This window comes from Suncus etruscus, chromosome 1, assembly GCF_024139225.1.
Source record: "Suncus etruscus isolate mSunEtr1 chromosome 1, mSunEtr1.pri.cur, whole genome shotgun sequence".
Taxonomy (NCBI): domain Eukaryota; kingdom Metazoa; phylum Chordata; class Mammalia; order Eulipotyphla; family Soricidae; genus Suncus; species Suncus etruscus.
In genome coordinates this window covers 156,649,934-156,668,493 of record NC_064848.1, presented here as the reverse complement: position 1 = coordinate 156,668,493, position 18,560 = coordinate 156,649,934, and the positions used below count along the sequence as shown (strand labels likewise).

General features: G+C 48.0%; 2 protein-coding genes across 2 annotated transcripts in view; one reads left to right on the top strand and one right to left on the bottom strand.

Annotated features, from left to right (window-relative positions):
* The window catches only part of ZZEF1 (zinc finger ZZ-type and EF-hand domain containing 1), a 146,815-nt gene extending 145,046 nt beyond the window's left edge, over nt 1-1,769 (bottom strand). Inside the window, 1 exon segment of the mRNA XM_049782650.1 lies at nt 1,343-1,769. Coding sequence (XP_049638607.1) covers nt 1,343-1,702 — 360 coding nt within the window. The 5' untranslated portion in view covers nt 1,703-1,769.
* Nucleotides 1,770-2,302: 533 nt separating this feature from the next.
* Nucleotides 2,303-16,621, top strand: LOC126021206 (neuferricin). Its single transcript, XM_049782627.1, has 4 exons — nt 2,303-2,555; nt 6,437-6,577; nt 11,346-11,532; nt 15,937-16,621. Exons 1-4 carry the CDS (start codon nt 2,303-2,305, stop codon nt 16,178-16,180), a joined length of 825 nt encoding a protein of 274 aa, XP_049638584.1. The 3' UTR covers nt 16,181-16,621.
* Nucleotides 16,622-18,560: the final 1,939 nt, after the last annotated feature.

The window sequence follows — 18,560 nt, the reverse complement described above, 5'->3', positions numbered from 1 at the left end:
TGCCCTACCGCTGTGCTATTGCTATTGCTCCAGCCCCTAGTTGTTTTTTCTTTTAGAAAAGGATCCTTTCGGGCCGGTGAGGTGGTGCTAGAGGTAAGGTGTCTGCCTTGCAAGCGATCCCCCGGTGTCCCATATGGTCCCCCCAAGCCAGGGGCGATTTCTGAGCTCTTAGCCAAGAGTAACCCCTGAGCATCAAAATGGGTGTGGCCAAAAAAAAAAAAAAAAAGATAAAAAAAAGAAAAAGAAAAAAAAAAAAAAGAAAGAAAAAGAAAAGGATCCTTTCCAGTTGTACTGGGGCTTAAAGGTCATTCTTGGAAAAAAAGATTTAAGTCTAAGGGCCTAACAGCTTGGTGTTCATACTGGTCCTGGCAGATCTCCAGGATCACACCCAACAGACCTAGCATGCTCTCCACCCCATTGAGCTAGCTTCTGAATCCCTCAACTTTCACTTCCAAAATGAAGTGTGCATGAGGCCAGGGAGATAATTCAACAATGTGGAATGCTTTCCTTGCATGCAGTTGCCACTCTGCAGAGGCTGGGGCTAATTCCTGAATGCCAGAGTCAGGATTCAATACTGAGCAACAACACCGGGTGAGGCCCCAAAGGCAAAAATAAAATGAAATAAAATAAAATGCTGTTTAGTACAATTCCCAAAATCCCTTCGAAGGAAGCTATTGTCATAATAGTAACGATTTAATAGGCATAGAGCTGCTAGTGATTATGCTGAAAAGCTATGGTCACACATATTCGCAGTCCAACCTCCGTGTTGGCGATCAGTTTTTGAGTCTATACAGGGTTTAAATGGGCCTGTCACATGGGTCCCTCAAAGATCTAGAAGCAAAGTGGCTTCTAGGATATTTTCTCCCAGGTACAAAATGCAAGATTTGGGGGTGGAGGGGCTCTGCTAAAAGTCACCGATTTAAATGGGCCTGTCACATGGATCCCTCAAAGTGGCTTCTAGAATATTTTTTTTCCTCGTACAAAATGCAAATGGGGGTGAGGGGGCTCTGCTAAGTCACCGACCCATTGGGCAAATATGCACTGCCGCTCTCCCTCCTTTCCCACGCCGCTTCGTAGCCCGGCCAGGAAACGGGCAAGTTCGGAGTCAGCGGCCACTGCATGGACGGACGGGTGTCCACCACAACTTGCAGAGCACGTCGGCGCCAGGCCGGCCCGGTCGTCTCCGCTCGCCAATGAACGTCTCAGGCTCAAGTCGGTGAAGAGCTTGGCCGCCAGTCTCCCCAAGCACACGGGCCGAGCGAAGCGGGGTCCCGGACCTCCTCCCTGCTCCCCGCGCCCGCTCCCGCCCCCGGGCCCCCGCCGGCCGCCCCTCCGGCCTGACCTCCTCGAACAGCTCGCCCCGACCGCAGACGCCGCGAGCCATCAGCACTTCCCGGAACTGCTCCAGGGTGACGACCTCCTCGCCGCGGCCCAGCCGCTCCTCCAGCCACCGCACCAGCGTGGCGTGGTGCTGCGACACCATCGACTCGACGTGCGGCCCGGGCCGCAGGGTGGCCGCCGCCTCTCGCAGGCCGGCCGGCTCCAGCAAGACCGAGGCGGGCGGCAGCGTCGTGGCGGCCGGGCCGGCGCCGGGGCTCGTCGCCGCGCCCGCGTCCTTGGTCCTGTCGGGCTGCGAGCCCCAGCTCTCGGCCCTGGCGGCCGCCCCTTCGTCCTCGCTGCTATCGCTCGTAACGTTCCCCATAGGGTCTTCGTCGAGGGCGCCGGGCTGCGTCCTCCGCCGCCGCCGCTGCCGCCTCCCCGCCTCGACCTGTCAACCTCCGACGGCGCCGGGCGGGGACGGGGAGAGAACGGCGCGGCACGGCGGCCGCGACTTCCGGCTTCCTCGCCGTCAAGCGACGACGGCTGTCGCAAAGGCGTCGCAAAGGTGCCGTAAGCGGCCCTGCCCCTTCACGACACCGAAGCCGAGCACTGCCGCTCAACGGCGACGCCCACATCCCCAACCGGGTACGTCTGTCGCGCCACCTACGTCACGGCGCGGCCTCTTCCGCCTCCATCTTTCAAGCGGGCAGGCAACGTGCTAGCCGGAAGGGCTTTCCGCCGCCTCACTCATCTCTCTCTCTCTCGGCACCCGTCCGCTTCCAAAAGCGATGCTGAGGCTGTACGAGAGAGTCGAAGTCGTCGCTTGCCGAGGAATTTGTCCCTCGCGGCCCTCCGTCGTCCTTTCCCCGACAGGCGGACGGGCGCGCGCGTGTCGCGTCGCGTCGCGTCGGTGACGTCACGGCCGGGGCGCCGCCATCTTGGTTGTGGCGGGGAGGCGGCGCGGCTGGGCGCGGCGGTCCCGATGCTGCGCTGCGGAGGGCGTGGGCTGCTGCTGCTGGCGGTGGCGGTGGCGGCGGCGGCCGTGCTGGCGGCGCGGCTGCTCGGCTGGTGGCGTCCCCGCGCGGACACCCGCCTCTTCGTGCCCACCGAGCTGGCGCACTACCGCGGCGGCCCCGAGGACCCGGGGCTGTACCTGGCGCTGCTCGGCCGCGTCTACGACGTGTCCTCGGGCCGGAGGAACTACGAGCCCGGCGCCCACTACAGTGGCTTCGCAGGTAGCGGCCAGTCTGACGCCTCGAGCCACCCGCGCGGCGCACCTTCCTCCCTCCGTCCGCCCGCTCATTCATTCGTCGTCCACCTGTCGTTCTCCCGCCTACCCGCCCGCCCGCTCCCCGGCCCTCGGACCCACGCCGCTCGGGGTTCGGTCCGGCCCCGCCAGGAACACTTCTCGCACTCCTCGGCCCCCAGGACTCTCTCTCCCCCTCGGAAGCGCTCGCAGACCTTGCCCGGTGCCAGACCGACAGCACAGTTTTCCAGCATCAGCGCATTTGTTTTTCTCCAGTATTTCCAATCAATAATAACCTTTCTGAGGGCCGGAGACTAAGCACAGCGGAAGGGCGTTGGCCTTGCACGCTACCGACCCACGACTAACGGTGGTTCGAATCCCGGCATCCCATAAGGTTCCCCCAGAGCCTGCCAGGAGGAAACCCTGAGCTATGCTCGGTGTGACCCCACCCCCAAAATGTACAGAATTAGGGGTTACTAATGCTGGGATTTGAACCACCGACCTTCTGCATGCAAGGCAAACGCCTTATCTCCATGCTATTTCTCCAGCCCCTAATTCTATAATTCTGTTTCATCCACAATAGTATCTAGTTTGAGGCGTTCGTGCTTCTTCCTTCCTTCCTTCCTTCCTTCCTTCCTTCCTTCCTTCCTTCCTTCCTTCCTTCCTTCCTTCCTTCTTTCTTTCTTTCTTTCTTTCTTTCTTTCTTCCTTCTTCTGTCTGTCTGTCTTCCTCCTTCCTTCCTTCCTCCCTCCTTGCTCCCTTCCTCCCTCCCTCCCTCCTTGCTCCCTTCCTCTCTCCTTCCCTCCTTGCTCCCTTCCTCCCTCCTTCCTTCCTTCCCTCCTTCCCTTCCTTCCTTACTTCCTTCCTTCCTCCCTCCCTTCCTTCCTTCCTTCCTTCCTTCCTTCCTTCCTTCCTTCCTTCCTTCCTTCCTTCCTTCTTTCTATCTTTCTTCTCTTTTTTTTGCCTTTTTAGGCCAAACCTAGCAATGCTCAGGGTTACAATGTGACAATGCAAACAGAAATAGCTCTGAAAGAAGGAAGGAAGGAAGGAAAAAGAAGGCCACCCTGCAAGGCAAACGCCCTACCGTTGTACTACCGCTCCAGTCGTTTGCTTTTCTCTTAAAAAAATTAAAAAAGGTCGCAAATAGAGCGCGAAGGACTGAATACATGAACGAGGGACCCTTGATTCATTCGAATCCCTAAACCATATGATATCCTCCGCCTTCTCTCATTCCTCAGTGGCCTGAGTACGGTATGGCTCCAAAACAATGATATTAGAGCATAGCAAGGAAGTCAGATTACCTTTTTTTCTTTTTCTTTTTTTTTTCAGTTTTGGGGTCACACCTGTTAGCGCTCAGGGGTTACTACTGGCTCTATGCTCAGAAATCACTCCTGGCAGGCTCTGGGGACCATATGGAATGCCGGGATTTGAACAACCATCCTTATGCATGCAAGGCAAACGCCCTTTTGGCCGCAAAAACTTGTCAAAGTTGGTAACTCTTGGTTGGGGGCCAGAGCGATAGTTCAGCGTGTAGGGCATTTGCCTTCAATGTGGCCCACCCGAGTTTGATCCCCGGCATCACATATGGTCCCTCTAGCCTGCCAGGGGCGATTTCTGAGTGGCAGAGTCAGGAATAACCGCCGAGTGTGGCCCAAAAACAAAAGTGTTTTGGTGATGCTATCTGTTTTCTAGTTTAGAGTATTGAAGTATATGATTTGCCCAAAACACTTAACCTAAATATTTGAGATTTGGACTAGGACCACTAGCCCATTACTTTTAGAGATGCCATCTTACCTACCTAGAAGGACCATTTCTGGCACTTCAAAACAACCGGAAACTTGTTCTTCAAGACCCTGTGTTCTCCCTTGAACATGGTTGTTGCTTGCCTTTTCCACTCTGAAGAACTCCATGTTTTCTCTTGAACATGTATTCCTTTCTCTCCCCTCATGTTTTATAAGTTATTTCCATGTAATAAAATCTTACTTTACTTAAAAGGGGGATGGACATGGGGCCAGAGCGATAGCACTGCGGTAGGATGTTTGCCTTGTACACTACCATCCCAGGTTCAATCCCTAGTATTCCATGTTGTCCCAAGAAGCTGGCAAGAGTAATTTCTGAGTGCAGGGCCAGAAGTAATCCCTGAGCACTGCCAACTGTGGGCAAAAAGGGGGTGAGAGTGGCAGAGTGATAGTACAACTGATAGGGTGCTTGCCTTGCTTAGAGCTGACCTGGGTTCAGACCCCAGCATCCCATATGGTCCCCCCCTGAATACTAAGCCAGGAGTAACTCCTGATTACTACCAGGTGTGGCCCCCAAAAAGGGCAATGCTAAACAAGCCTAAGACTTGCGATTAAGCTGTGTGCATGTTTTGTGTGTTGGAGGCGCAGGTTCAATTCCATCATGGTATAATAGCACGGGGCCAGAGACTTAGCATAGTGGTACGGCATTTGCCTTGCATGCAGAAGGATGGTGGTTCGAATCCCGACATCCCATATGGTCCCCCGAGGCTGCCGGGGGTGATTTCTGAGCATAGAGCCAGGAGTAACCCTGAGCGCTGCTGGGTGTGACCCAAAATCCAAAAAATCCAAAAAAATAAATCTTAGCACTACCAAAAGCATCTTCAAACCAGGAGTAAGCACTGTTGGTTGTAACCCAGGAACAAAGTAGAAAAATGGGAAGGATTTAATGCAGCAGGCCTATTACGGACTACTTTAGCAACTAAAAATAATGATGAAGGGCCAGAACAATAATGTAGTAGATAGGGTGTTTTATTTGAACACAGCTGACCTGCGTCCAATCCCTAGCATGCCACTTTGGTCATCCAAGTGCCACCAAAATGACCCTGAGTTCAGATCCAGTAGTAACCCCTGAGCACCTCTGGTGTGGCCCAAATTAAAAAAATAATGATGAGGGGCCAGAGTGATAGTATAGCTGGCAGGTAGGACACTTGCCTTGCACTCTACCAACCCTGGCTCAGTGTTTAGCATCTCATATATATACACACACATCGTTCTACAGCCCTGGCACCACATATAGTCACCTAAACACCAGAAGTGATCCCTGAGTGCAAAGCCAGGAGTTACCTCTGAGCACCACAGGGTGTAGCCCCAAAAGTAAATTTTGTTTTATTGGTTTTGGGTACACAGTAGTCCTCAGAGATCACTGCTGGCTCTGAACTTAGGAATCACATCTTGTGCTCAGGGGAACATGTAGGGTGCCAGGAACTGACCCCGAATCAGCCTTGTGCAAGGCAAGCAAGCATCCTATCTCTGTACTACTGCTCCAGCCCCTATTTTTTTAGGGGGGGCGTTTGGGTCACACCCGGCAGCGCTCAGGGGTTACTCCTGCACTCAGAAATCGCTCCTGGCAGGCTTGGGGACTACATGGGATGCTGGAATTTGAACTACCGTTCGTCCTTGACCAGCGGCGTACAAGGCAAATGCCCTATCGCTGTGCTATCTCTCCAGCCCCATTTTTTTTAATGATCTGGAGAGAGAAATGTAGAATCATGGAAGTCAAGAAAAGTGGTCAACTATTCAGTATTACTAGAAATAAATGTAAGAGAAAGGCTGCTGTTGCTCTCCAGAATCCTCATCAAGAGGAAGAGAGGATTATCTCTGCTTGGGTGTGAAGCATGGGAATTTTCAGGAATTTCTCAGAAAACAGTATGTTAAATTGGTTTGTTTTCTTTTTTCTGGGGGGGGGGGTAGGTGTTGAGAACACACAACCTGGCGATGCTCAGAGGTTACTCCTAGCTCTGCACTCAGGTTTTAACTCCTAGCATTGTTAAGGGTACTATTACGTCATTCTCAGAATGAGTATAGTATGAGGTGTTGATAAGATAATCCATTAAAAATGTCTTTCTAACAGGACGAGATGCATCTAGAGCATTTGTGACTGGGGACTACTCTGAAACAGGCCTCGTGGATGATATTTCTGACCTGTCACTTTCTGAAATGCTGACACTACAAAATTGGCTTTCATTTTATGAGAAGAAATATGATTTTGTTGGTAGGTATTTCACAGACAATATTTATAGATTTCATTAATTTTTTTCCGTAATTTTTTTGGCCACACCTGGCAGTGCTGGGGAACCATGTTGTACCAAGTGTTCAACACAGGGTTCCTGTATGCTGAGCCTCTAGCCTAGCTCTTTTCTGCAATTTGAGCACTCTCAGCCCTTACGTGCATTGTCTGCTCACCTGACCATGTTTAGGGCTTACTCCTGACTCTGCTAAGCAATAACTCCTGATGATGTCCAGGGAACCATATGTGATGACAGGGATCAAACCGGGAATAGAAATGTGCGAGGCAAGGACCTTAAGCCCTGTCACTCACTCACTCACTCACTCACTCACTCACTCACTCACTCACTCTCTTACTCTCTCTCCCCCCACTTACTCTCATGGAGTATATTGGGGTGTGTATGTGGTTAAATGTGGGGTCAAATTGTTAAATGGAGGGTGTAAGCCACACCTGAGAGTGCTTAGGGCTTACTCCTGGTTCTGCACTCAGGTATCACTTCTGGCAGAGCTCTAGGGGCCACATGTGGTACCAGGTATCAAATGCTGATGGGGGCCGGAGCGATAGCACAGTGCTAAGGCATTTGCCTTGCATGCAGCCAACACAGGACGACCCCAGTTCGAATCCCAGCATCCCATATGGTCCCCTGAGTCTGCCAGGAGTGACTCCTGAGTGCTGCCGGGTGTGACCCCCCAAAAAATAAAACGCTGATTGGGGTGCAAGGCAAGCATCCACATCCCTGTGCCATATCTCTGACCTTAATACCCATTTATCTTCTAGGGAGAAAAAATTGCTTATATCCGTCCTGAATGAATTTTCTTTCACGTAGAACTTATACATACAAACATTATATTAGGCACCCCATTTGTTAACAGTGATTCAGTAGGGTGTTAATCATCTAAATGGGAAGACTAAATGAAAGTAGATAAATATCAGGTACGGGGCCAGAGTGGTAGCCTAGCAGTAAGGCATTTGCCTTGCATGCATCTGACCTATGGTGTCCCATTTGGTCTCCCAAGCCAGGAGCGATTTCTGAGCACATAGCCAGGAATAACCCCTGAGCTTCACAGGTGTGACCATAAAACCAAAAAAGGCCCGGAGAGATAGCACAGCGGCGTTTGCCTTGCAAGCAGCCGATCCAGGACCAAAGGTGGTTGGCTCAAATCCTGGTGTCCCATATGGTCCCCCGTGCCTGCCAGGAGCTATTTCTGAGCAGACAGCCAGGAGTAACCCTTGAGCAATGCTGGGTGTGGCCCAAAAACCAAAAAAAAAAAAAAAAAAAAGTCAGGCACTAAATATATTCAATGTAAGTGCCTTAACTTCTGCACTTTCTACCTCCTGAATAGTTACGAATAAGCCTATGGTTCTACTCCTCATGGACCAAAGATCAGTTCGTTGCGGTTCTTAAACTTTTGTTTTTTGTTTTGTTTTGTTTTGTTTTTTGGTGGGGTACTCCCAGTGGTATTATTCTTGGCTCTGCACTCAAGGATCAACTTAAGTTGTTCAGGGAAGTGATTTCTGGGGATCAAAGTCAAGTTGGGTATGTGCAAATTCCCACCATACTATCTCTTTGGCCCTGAATTATGATTTTTAGTAATATCTTTCTTTAAACACCAAGATTACAAACATGTTTGTAATTGGGTTTTAGTTATTAAAAAAAAAACACCAATGCAATCATCCCACCACCAAAGCCCCCCATTTCACTCCTCCACACCCTGCCTGTATTTGAGATAAGCATTCTACTTCTCTCACTACCATTGTCATGATAGTTGTTAGTGTACTTATTTCTCTAACTGCACTCACCACTCTTAGTGTTAAGGTTCGTATCGTGGCCGGTCCTCTCAGCTCTCATCTCTTGAACTTTTGTACAATTAGTTCATTCTGAGGAGAAGGGTTCTGTGTGGGCTCTTTTAGGGAATCAGAAAATTTCAGGATACATCGGACAAAAGTTTTATTATATGGATGTACCTACTGAAGTGAAGATAATGCAGAAGCCATTTTAGCAGCCATATGGGCATAACTCAAGTGTCTTGTGTTCTGGTTGTTATACTGGCTTGAAGACATAGACAATAGTGCCTACTATTTTTTAATAATATAGACTTAGAATCTATTTTTGTTTTCGTTTTTGTGCCATACCCAGCAGTGATCAGGGCTTACTCCTGATTATGCACTCAGGGATCAATCCTGGAGACTTGGGGGTGGAGGCCACATATGGAATGCAGGGAAGCAAACCCAGGTCAGTCAGCTGCATGCAAGGCAAATGCCCTATCCTCTGTAATCTCTCTCAACCCTACTTTTTGTGGTTTTACAGAGGCTATATATATCCAGTGGTGCTGGGTTGTGTGTGTGTGTGTGCAGTAGTGGTGGTAGGCACCCTTGCAATCCTGGGATGAAACTAAGAATCTTGCTGGAGAAATAGCTCAGTATACATGCTTTGTGTGAAGGAGGCCAGGTTTGATATCTAGCACCACATGGTCCCGGGCATCATAAGTGGCACCTAAGGTGTAATTCAAAAACCAAAAAGAAGAAGAAAACGGGGAACTAGAAAGAAAGGAGAGGAGGTAGGCTGCTTGCCTTGCTGTGGTACCAGCCCTGGTTTGATCCTTAGCACTACATCTACTTCCCCAAAAACCACCTGCAAAAACCACTTCTGAATAAAGAACTAGAAATACTTAATACTAAGCACCTCTGCATTGCCCAAAATGTAAAACTGAAGTAAGGACTTCACAGATGAAATTATTTGCTTTGTCTTTGAGCTATCATCTTAGCAGAGAATTTGAATGTTTTATGAGAACTGGCCAATTTTACTAATGTATAAGGCGTGAATGTAGGACAGTGAACATTTGGATATAAAAAGGTGGAGTCAGAAATTAGAATTATACTACAATAAGTGGAGAGCTTTCCTTGCACACCACTGTCCCAGGTTCAATTCCTGGCATTCCCTAATTCCCTATGGTTCCCAAAGCACTGCTAGGAGATACGGTCCCCCAAGCGCTGCCAGGAGTAATTCCATTTTTGTTTTGTATTTTTGTTTTTTGTTTTTGCCATGCCCAGTTATGCTCAGGGATTACTCCTGAGATTATTTAGGAATAATTCCTGAAGTGTAATACCTGAGCATTACAAGATATAGCCAACAAAAACATAAAAAGAAAGAAAAAGACATAGCAGAGATTTAAACATCCTAATCCAGAGGCCGGAGCGATGACGCAGAGTGGTAAAGTGTCTACCTTGCCGGTGCTAGCCTAGGATGGACCATGGTTCTATCCCCTGGCATCCCATATGGTCCCCAAAGCCAGGAGCAGTTTCTGAGTGCATAGCCAGGAGTAACCCCTGAGCGTCACCAGGTGTGGCCCACCAAACAAAGCAGAAAAATATCCTAATCCAGATAACAGAAAAATAGAAAAAAGTGAAAATAGAATTGAAAAAGTCTGTATAGAATTGAACTTGAGAGGATACACTGATTTTGTTTTGTTTGTTTTTGGGCCACACCTAATGGTACTTATGGCTCTGTGCTCAGGAATTATTTCTGGCAGTGCTTGGGGGGACATGTAGGATGCCAGGGATTGAACCTGGGTTGGCCATGTGCAAGCCAAATACCTTAAGCACTGTGCTATCACTCCAGCCCCATGATTCATTTGTAGACTGAAATCTAATTTAGTTAGGGCTCAGAGATTAAAGAGCCAGATGAGAGCTCCAGTTGTTCAAACCCAGAAGTGCTTTCTGCTCTTTTTGCCTTGTGACAATGCTAGCTTTGAAGTCCTTGTACCTCTAGATGGAGATGGAAGTGCACATACCTAAGAAGAACTGATATTTTTCTAATCTTCCCTAGATCCTCATTTACTATTAACTGACTGCTTCCATAGTTCAGTCTCTTAAAATTTAGAGAGATTTTTAACTTCTTTCTACTCAATATGTTCTCTAAAACAGCATTTCACAGCTAAGGTCCATATGGACTCCTGGGATATTTCAAGGGGACACAGGTGGATAATAAACGACTAATAATAAATGGGGGCCATATCATGAGACCAGGGAGTCAACCAATAGGACAGGGAGGTCACAGGAAGGAAATGTGATTGGAAGTGGGGCATGGTCAGAAAACAGTTGTTCCAGAGGACTGAGCCTAAAAAGAATGGTGAAGAGGAGAGCATGAGCTTGGGCTAGATTCACCAGTTACCCAGACTTGTCTGAGGTTTATATCCTTCCCGTCTCCCAGAAATATTGGAACACTGATCTCTCTCAGAGGGTTAACAGGTATTGAAAATGTATTAACATGTGCCTACTGCAGAGTAAGTGCTAAAACATGTATAAACACATCAGACAATAACTGGAAGAATCATTACTCCAGGAAGAATAAAACTCAGGAAGCCCTTCATCTATCAGATATTTGTTGAATACCCACTGTGCACCCAAGCACTATGGAGCATGAAATGAATCTCATGTGATTCTATTTTCAGGGAACTGAAAAGTGAGATTTTATCATTTCTGTAGTAGAGGATGTACAATTAGAACAGGGATATTTCTGCTGAGTATTTCAGATATTGAGAGATTGAGATAGAAGACTCCACAAGTCACTCTCGTATGAGTTACACAGATGTCATTTTACATTTTCCATGTAGCTACCCAGCAGGTAACTTACTGTAAAGCCCTGAGTTCAGTACTCTTGGGCACTTGTGCTTTTGTACGACTGTTTTTAGTAGCCACCTTCTATGCATGCCTCTTTCCATGTTACTCTGACAGCACTTTCCTGTTACCACAGGAAAGGTGATAGGAAGGTTCTACGGCGAGGATGGGCTCCCTACCTCAGAACTGATCAAGGTAGAAGCTATGATCACCAGAGGCCTAGAGGCCAATAAACAGGAACAGAAAGAAAAGAAGACATTTCCACCATGCAATAGTGAGTGGAGTTCAGCCAAGGGCAGCCGATTCTGGTGTTCCCCAAACAGGTAACCAGACTTCTCTCTTGTTTCTTTCTGCCTCCCATATCAGACTCTGGTCATCCTGTCTTTGTTGTTGAATCTATAGGTTGACTGTTAATTCGGGAATGTTTTCAAAATCCATACGCTCTGGGCTAGTGGTTCTCAATCTTCTCTACTTGTTAAAAACCTTTATGAAACCAAAAAAAAAAAAAAATAGAAACTCCAGTTACGAGTATTAGATGAAAATTAGATGAGAATTGGAGAAAATTAGATGAGAATATTATGTTTGAAACTTAGGTATCCAATTTATTATTTGGGTTTTGTTTTTTTGTTTTGTTTTGTTTTGTTTTGTTTTTGGTTTTTGGATCACTTCTGGTAGCCTCAGGGGACCATAAAGGATACTGGGATTTGAACCACCATCCTTCTCCATGCAAGGCAAATGCCCTACCTCCATGCTATCTCTCTAGCCCCTTATTGTTTTTATTCTTTTTCAGGTGGGACCTCCCCAGAAGTGCATTTGAGGATTAGGGGCCCCTCCAGCAATTTTACTTTTTTTTTTTTTTTTTGGTTTTTCAGTCACACCTGGTGATGCTCAGGGGTTACTCCTGGCTATGCGCTCAGAAATCGCTCCTGGCTTGGGGAACCATATGGGATGCCTGGGGATCAAACCGCAGTCCATTCTAGGCTTAGCGTGTGCAAGGCAGATGCCTTAGGGCTTGGACCACCACTCTCCCCCCTCACCCCCCACCCCCGCAGTTTTAAACCAACCAGGTCAACAGTATAATGTGAGGCCATATTGCAAATCACTTATGTGAAGTGGGGAGAAGAGGTGGCAAATTTCTGAGGGGAATCTGCCACCTTTCTCTGTATTCTGTCAACTACAAAGTGCCTGGAGGTTTAACACTGATAAAATCTGCTCTGAGCATCTACATGGTGTTTTACAGCTCCACAAGATAGATAATTAAACTTCACCTGAGTCCCACTATCAGACCATTGCATATCTACATAGAAAAAGAATTTTGACCCAAGGATAGCACTGGTGCTTGGGCCTGGTGGTGCCAGGGACTACCTGGTCCATTGTAGTGTGCTTAGGGCCTCTAGAGCCTCATCCAGTAATTTTCAGGGGTACCATGTGGTGCTGGAGATCAAACTGGGGCCAAAGGCATGTGCCTTAACTCCTGGATTATCTCTCTGGACCCTTTTTTTTTTTTTTTTTTTTTTTTTTTGTGGTTTTTGGGTCACACCCGGCAATGCTCAGGAGTTTTTCCTGGCTCCGTGCTCAGAAATTTTTCCTGGCAGGCACGGGGTACCATATGGGACGCCGGGATTTGAACCGATGACCTTCTGCATGAAAGGTAAACGCCTTACCTCCATGCTATCTCTCCAGCCCCCTGGACCCTTATTTTTAATTCCCCAAAGACCATGTTGAATAAACCCTAACCAGGGAATAAAGAAACGAATACTAGTCCTTATTCTCTTTGTCCTGTTCATCTGTCTAATGACCTCACTGTCCCATCTCCCAGCCCATTGGCAGTAGGGGTGGGGCACTGGCAGTGAATTCCTGGCATTCTCTTCAAAACATTGCAAATTCTGAATAATTCCAGAGTATGGACAAATAGAGAAACTCCTTCCTATAAAATTAAAAAGAGAACCATATTAGAAAAGATGCCTGGGCCCGGAGAGATAGCACAGCGGCGTTTGCCTTGCAAGCAGCCGATCCAGGACCAAAGGTGGTTGGTTCGAATCCCGGTGTCCCATATGGTCCCCTGTGCCTGCCAGGAGCTATTTCTGAGCAGACAGCCAGGAGTAACCCCTGAGCACCGCTGGGTGTGGCCCAAAAACAAAAACAAAAACAACAACAACAAAAAATTTCATAAAAGGGCCCGGAGAGATAGCGCAGCGGCGTTTGCCTTGCAAGCAGCCGATCCAGGACCAAAGGCGGTTGGTTCGAATCCCGGTGTCCCATATGGTCCCCCGTGCCTTCCAGGAGCTATTTCTGAGCAGACAGCCAGGAGTAACCCCTGAGCAATGCCAGGTGTGGCCCAAAAACCAAAAAAAAAAAAAAAAAAAAAGAAAGAAAAGAAAAGATGCCACAGGTATTCCAGGTTGCTTTGGGGAAGCTCTATAAAAACATTCCTGTGGGGCGGGGGGGGGGGGGGGGAGTCCGGAGTGATAGCACAGTGGTAGGGTGTTTGCCTTGCACGTGGCCGATCCAGGACGGACCTTGGTTCAATCCCATATGGTCCCCGAGCCAGGAGTAGCCCCTGAGCATCACTGGGTGTGGCCCCCTCCAAAAAAAAAACAACAATCCCTGGTACCAGAGAAATTAGTGCAGCAGTTAGGGTACTTGCCTTACACATGGCAGACTCAGGTTCAATCTTCAACACCTCATGTTGTTCCCCCGAGCACCACCATTAGTAATTCCTGAGTGCTGAGCCAATAGAAACCCCTGAGCATCACTGGGTATGGCCCCCAAACAAAACTAAAAAGGAGGGGCCGGAGAAATAGCATGGAGGTAGGGCATTTGCCTTGCATGCAGAAGGGCAGTGGTTCGAATCCCGGCATCCAATATGGTCCCCCGAGCCTGCCAGGAGCGATTTCTGAGCATAGAGCCAGGAGTAACCCTTGAGCTCTGCCAGGTATGGCACAAAAACTAAAAAGGAAAAAATATCCTCTCCCCTGCCCCCACTTTCCTTCAGGCTAGAGAGTTTCTTTGAGAGGTGTAATCCCTGGCACTGCATGGTACCTAGTACAAGCTGGAAATAGTTGAAGCAATGCTGGGTGTGGCCCCTAAAGCAAAGTTAAATGGTTTAGAAGAGATAGATTACATGCTTTGCATGCAGGATACCCTGGATTGATCCCCAACACCACATGACCCTGGAACATTGCTGGCGCCTAAAAAAAAAAGAAAAAGTCAAGATAACACACACTTTTTTTTGGGGGGGGGGGCCACACCTGGCATTGCTCAGGAGTTACTCCTGGCTGTCTGCTCAGAAATAGCTCCTGGCAGGCACGGGGGACCATATGGGACACCGGGATTCGAACCAACCATCTTTGGTCCTGGATTGGCTACTTGCCAGGCAAACGCCGCTGTGCTCTCTCTCCGGGCCCAACACACACTTTTTATTACAGTAGACTGGTCAACCCAGTGCATCTTGAGCCCCCTCGCATGGAAGGCAAAAACTGGGCAAATCTTTTCCCTTCCACACCATTCCAACCTCAAGGTCCTCAAGTCTCAAAAGTAATAGCCCACCTTACAGGAAACCCTGCAGAATTAAGGGGAAGACTCTTCTCTATGCCTGTTCTGTGGCCTGAATCTTTCTTTGTTGCTCTCCTTAAGACTGATTCCTTGCATTGACAAAAGCAAAAAGAGAAACCTCAGCCTTCACCAGTGTGCTTCTGTCACACACAGTTTCCCCGGTTCTGGTGGGAGGGAAGTGGTGGGTGTACAGAGCTTCTCCAGTGCTGAAGTCTCCAACCAAAGGGACTACAAACCCGCTGGCCCTCTTCAAGCTGGGCACAGACCTGGTACCAGTTTTCCAGAGGCAGGTAGCTAGAAGTACACCTTTGTTTTTTGCTCCAGAACTGACTTAGACTTTTCTTTCCCAGCACTTAGGAGTTTATTACTTTCACTATTCATCAAGGTAGAAGCCATTGTTTTCTGTGGTCTGCACCTACCAGACTGGGAGAAAGGATAGCTGTGGGCTCGTTGGGGAGCAGATAGGAGGGGCAGCTGACAGGCTGGTCCAAAGAAAGGCTTTCTGGCACCACACCAGCCTTTTAAACAGGAAATCTACAAGAGATCAGGTTTCTAGTATCCTCACAGGTACTAGATCATACTGCTTAAGCGATTAATAAGTCCGGCATATATGAGGTATTCTTCAAACCTCAAGATTTGGGAATACACAGGATATTAAGAGATTGCCCTTAGAGGAAGTTTACTTCCAGCTATGTTTGACTGGAGCCTGATCCTTCACCTCAAGCTGGTCTGTACCTCCAACACTCTATGCCAAGGCCTTCCCAGAGGAGTAGTAGGAGCTTACATGGTTCCCTCACCTGTTCCCCACCTAAGAGTCCTAGACTAAAATACTGCCCCCCCAAACATATACAGTCAAGGGAATATGTTGTCTCTGTAAGGAAGAAGACCCAGACCTTGCTTATGAGATCAGAACTTGCTTGTGAGAAGCATACAGACTAGTTTGAGAAATCCTCTCAGAGCGCTACCCCCAGAGCAGAACGCTGCCTGGTAGGCATACAGGCATAGATGGAAAGTTGCTGTGGCAGGCAAAGCTGAGGTTAGGTGATCTTGGAAATCACCAAGATGGGAAGTGGGGTGGTTTGTTTGTCACTGTCTCACTGCCTCTGTATCTTCCCTTTCCAAAGAGATTGATGGGTTCGTATTTTATGAAGCCTTTTTCCTTCTGTTCTTAGTGGAGGTGTGAAAAGAGACTGGACTGGTGTCCCCAGGAAGATGTACAAGCCAGGCTTCATGGAGTCCCACTGTGTGTGTGTAAGAACAACTGGTCCTCCTAGCAACTGGAATCCAGACAATATTGCACACAGTAATCGTGGGGATTTGAACCACCCCAACTTGAGGGAATATACAGGCTGCCCCCCTGATGCAGATACATGCTTCTTACCTCTAAATGCTGATAATACAGAGAACCCTGCCTAACATCTCAGAAGGCCCTTGAATCATGCCTGCGATGGCTCCGACTTGAAATGTGCCTGTGATGGCTTCCGACTTGAAACAAAGGAGACCAAAAAGATTCTGACCATACTCTGCAGATGTAACTCCTCCAGTCTCTTACTATTCTGGCAACTGAGGCCAGACCTCTGGTACTAGTCAGCTGCTTTAGTCGCTGTTCCCCTGATCTTCCAGTTATTCCTCTCCAGAGGCATCAGATTTTAATGGTAACAAATATGACTAATTTAAAACTAATAGGCCAAAAGAAGATAAAGGTGCTTCCTGCCCAGATAAAGTCTGGGCCCTGCCTGTAACTCCAAGACTCGTCAGTGCACCATAGGTGTTGACCAAAGGGGGTTCTCCTTCCCTTATATCTCACAGCCAGAAACAGCTTTTTAAAATAAAGTTAAGTAAAGTGTCAACTTTTAATTTTGGGGGCTCTTTTAGTTTTGTTTTGGGGTTGCACAGCTGATTGTGTTGTTTTTATTTTAAACACTTAAAGTCTTATGTGGGGCTGGAGCAATAATACAATAGAAAGGTTGTTTATTTTGGATACAGCCAACCCAAGTTGTCTTCCATATAGACCCTCAAGCACCACCAGGAGTGATCTCTGAGTGTGAGGAGTAACCCCTGAGTATCTCCTGTTTGACCCAAAAACAAACAAAAAAAATTTTGCTGTTGGGCAGAGACAGTAAGGTATTTGCTTGCCTTGCACCATGGCCTATTCCTATTATCCATATGGTTCCCTCAAGCACTGCCAGGAGTGATCCCTGAGCGGGAAGCCAGGAAGAATCCCTAGCTTTACCAGATGTGCCCCCAACCAAACAAAAAATGGTACAGAGGGGCCAGAGCACTAGTACTTGGTAGGAAGCTTGCCAACCTGGGATCGACTCCCAGCATCACATTTGGTTTTCTTCCAGGAGTAATCCCTGAGCACAGGGCCCAGGAGTAAGCCCTAAGAACTTTCAGCTGTGACTGACTCAAAAACCAAAAAAAAAATAATCTTAGCTAATACAGCATCAAAGTTTGGGCAGAAAGGCAAGAGCCAACATAAATCAGTTTATCAGTCTATCCCAATGGAATACATGTCCATGGTTATATGTATAACCTACACTGTATAATATATAGATATATAATGTATAATCTACACACAAACCCACCATTATCTCCCTCCCTATCAAAGCAGGTAGAGACAAGGAATGTTCCTACTACACAGATAAAAAAAAAATGAAGAGATGTTCTTATAATTCATCTTATTTTTCCCAATCCCCTTAACTCTAAATCTAACCTTATCTTAAAAAAACAATTGGGGCCAGAGCGGTGGCGCTAGAAGTAAGACATCTGGGCTGGAGAGATAGCATGGAGGTAAGACGTTTGCCTTTCATGCAAGAGGTCATCGGTTCGAATCCCAGCGTCCCATATGGTCCCCCGTGCCTGCCAGGAGCAATTTCTGAGCATGGAGCCAGGAGTAACCCCTGAGCACTGCCGGGTGTGACCCAAAAACCACAAAAAAAAAAAAAAGTAAGACATCTGCCTTGCAAGTTCTAGCCTAGGACAGATTGCAGTTCGATCCCCCAGTGTCCTATATGGTCCCCCAAGCCAGGAGCAATTTCTTTTTTTTTTTTTTTTTTTTTTTTTTTGTTTTTTTTTTTTTTTTTTTTTTTTGGGCCACACCCGGTAATGCTCAGGGGTTACTCCTGGCTATGCGCTCAGAAGTCGCTCCTGGCTTGGGGGACCATATGGGACACCGGGGGATCGAACCGCGGTCCGTCCAAGGCTAGCGCAGGCAAGGCAGGCACCTTACCTCTTGCGCCACCGCCCGGCCCCTAGGAGCAATTTCTAAGCACAGAGCCAAGAGTAACTCCTGAGCGTCAACAGGTGTGCCCCCCAAAAAAAATTTATGCGCCGGAGAGATAGCATGGAGGTAGGGTGTTTGCCTTGCTTGCAGAAAGGTGGTGGTTCTAGTACCAGCATCCCATATGGTCCTCTGAGCCTGCCAGGAGCGATTTCTGAGCGTAGAGCCAGGAGGAACCTGAGAACTGCCGGGTGTGACCCCCCCCAAAAAAAAAAAAACAAACAAACCTTGTCTTTCCTTTTTTTTTTTTGTTACCATTCATCACTAGCTTTCAGGGTCACTGTCTACCAGCAGAACTTCCTTCCTCAGGGTAGTCTCAGCTATTCCTTACACCTGGACTCTGTCCTGTTTTGGGTCCACACCTGGCTGTCCTCAGGGCTTACTCCTGTTTCTGTGCTCAGGGATCACTGACCTTCAGTGTTCTGGGGACCATCAGAATGCTAGGAAGGGAACCAAGCAGCACCCCACTGTATTACTGCTCTGGCCCCAGTTCTTGATCAAGGCATTCCCTTA

Excerpts from the sequence above, each read along its gene's own strand:
- LOC126021206 (XM_049782627.1), top strand. The coding sequence starts at position 2,303 with ATGCTGCGCTGCGGAGGGCGTGGGCTGCTGCTGCTGGCGGTGGCGGTG. Across the intron at positions 2,556-6,436 it reads CCACTACAGTGGCTTCGCAG|GACGAGATGCATCTAGAGCA; the intron begins GTAGCGGCCAGT and ends TCTTTCTAACAG. Across the intron at positions 11,533-15,936 it reads TTCTGGTGTTCCCCAAACAG|TGGAGGTGTGAAAAGAGACT; the intron begins GTAACCAGACTT and ends TTCTGTTCTTAG.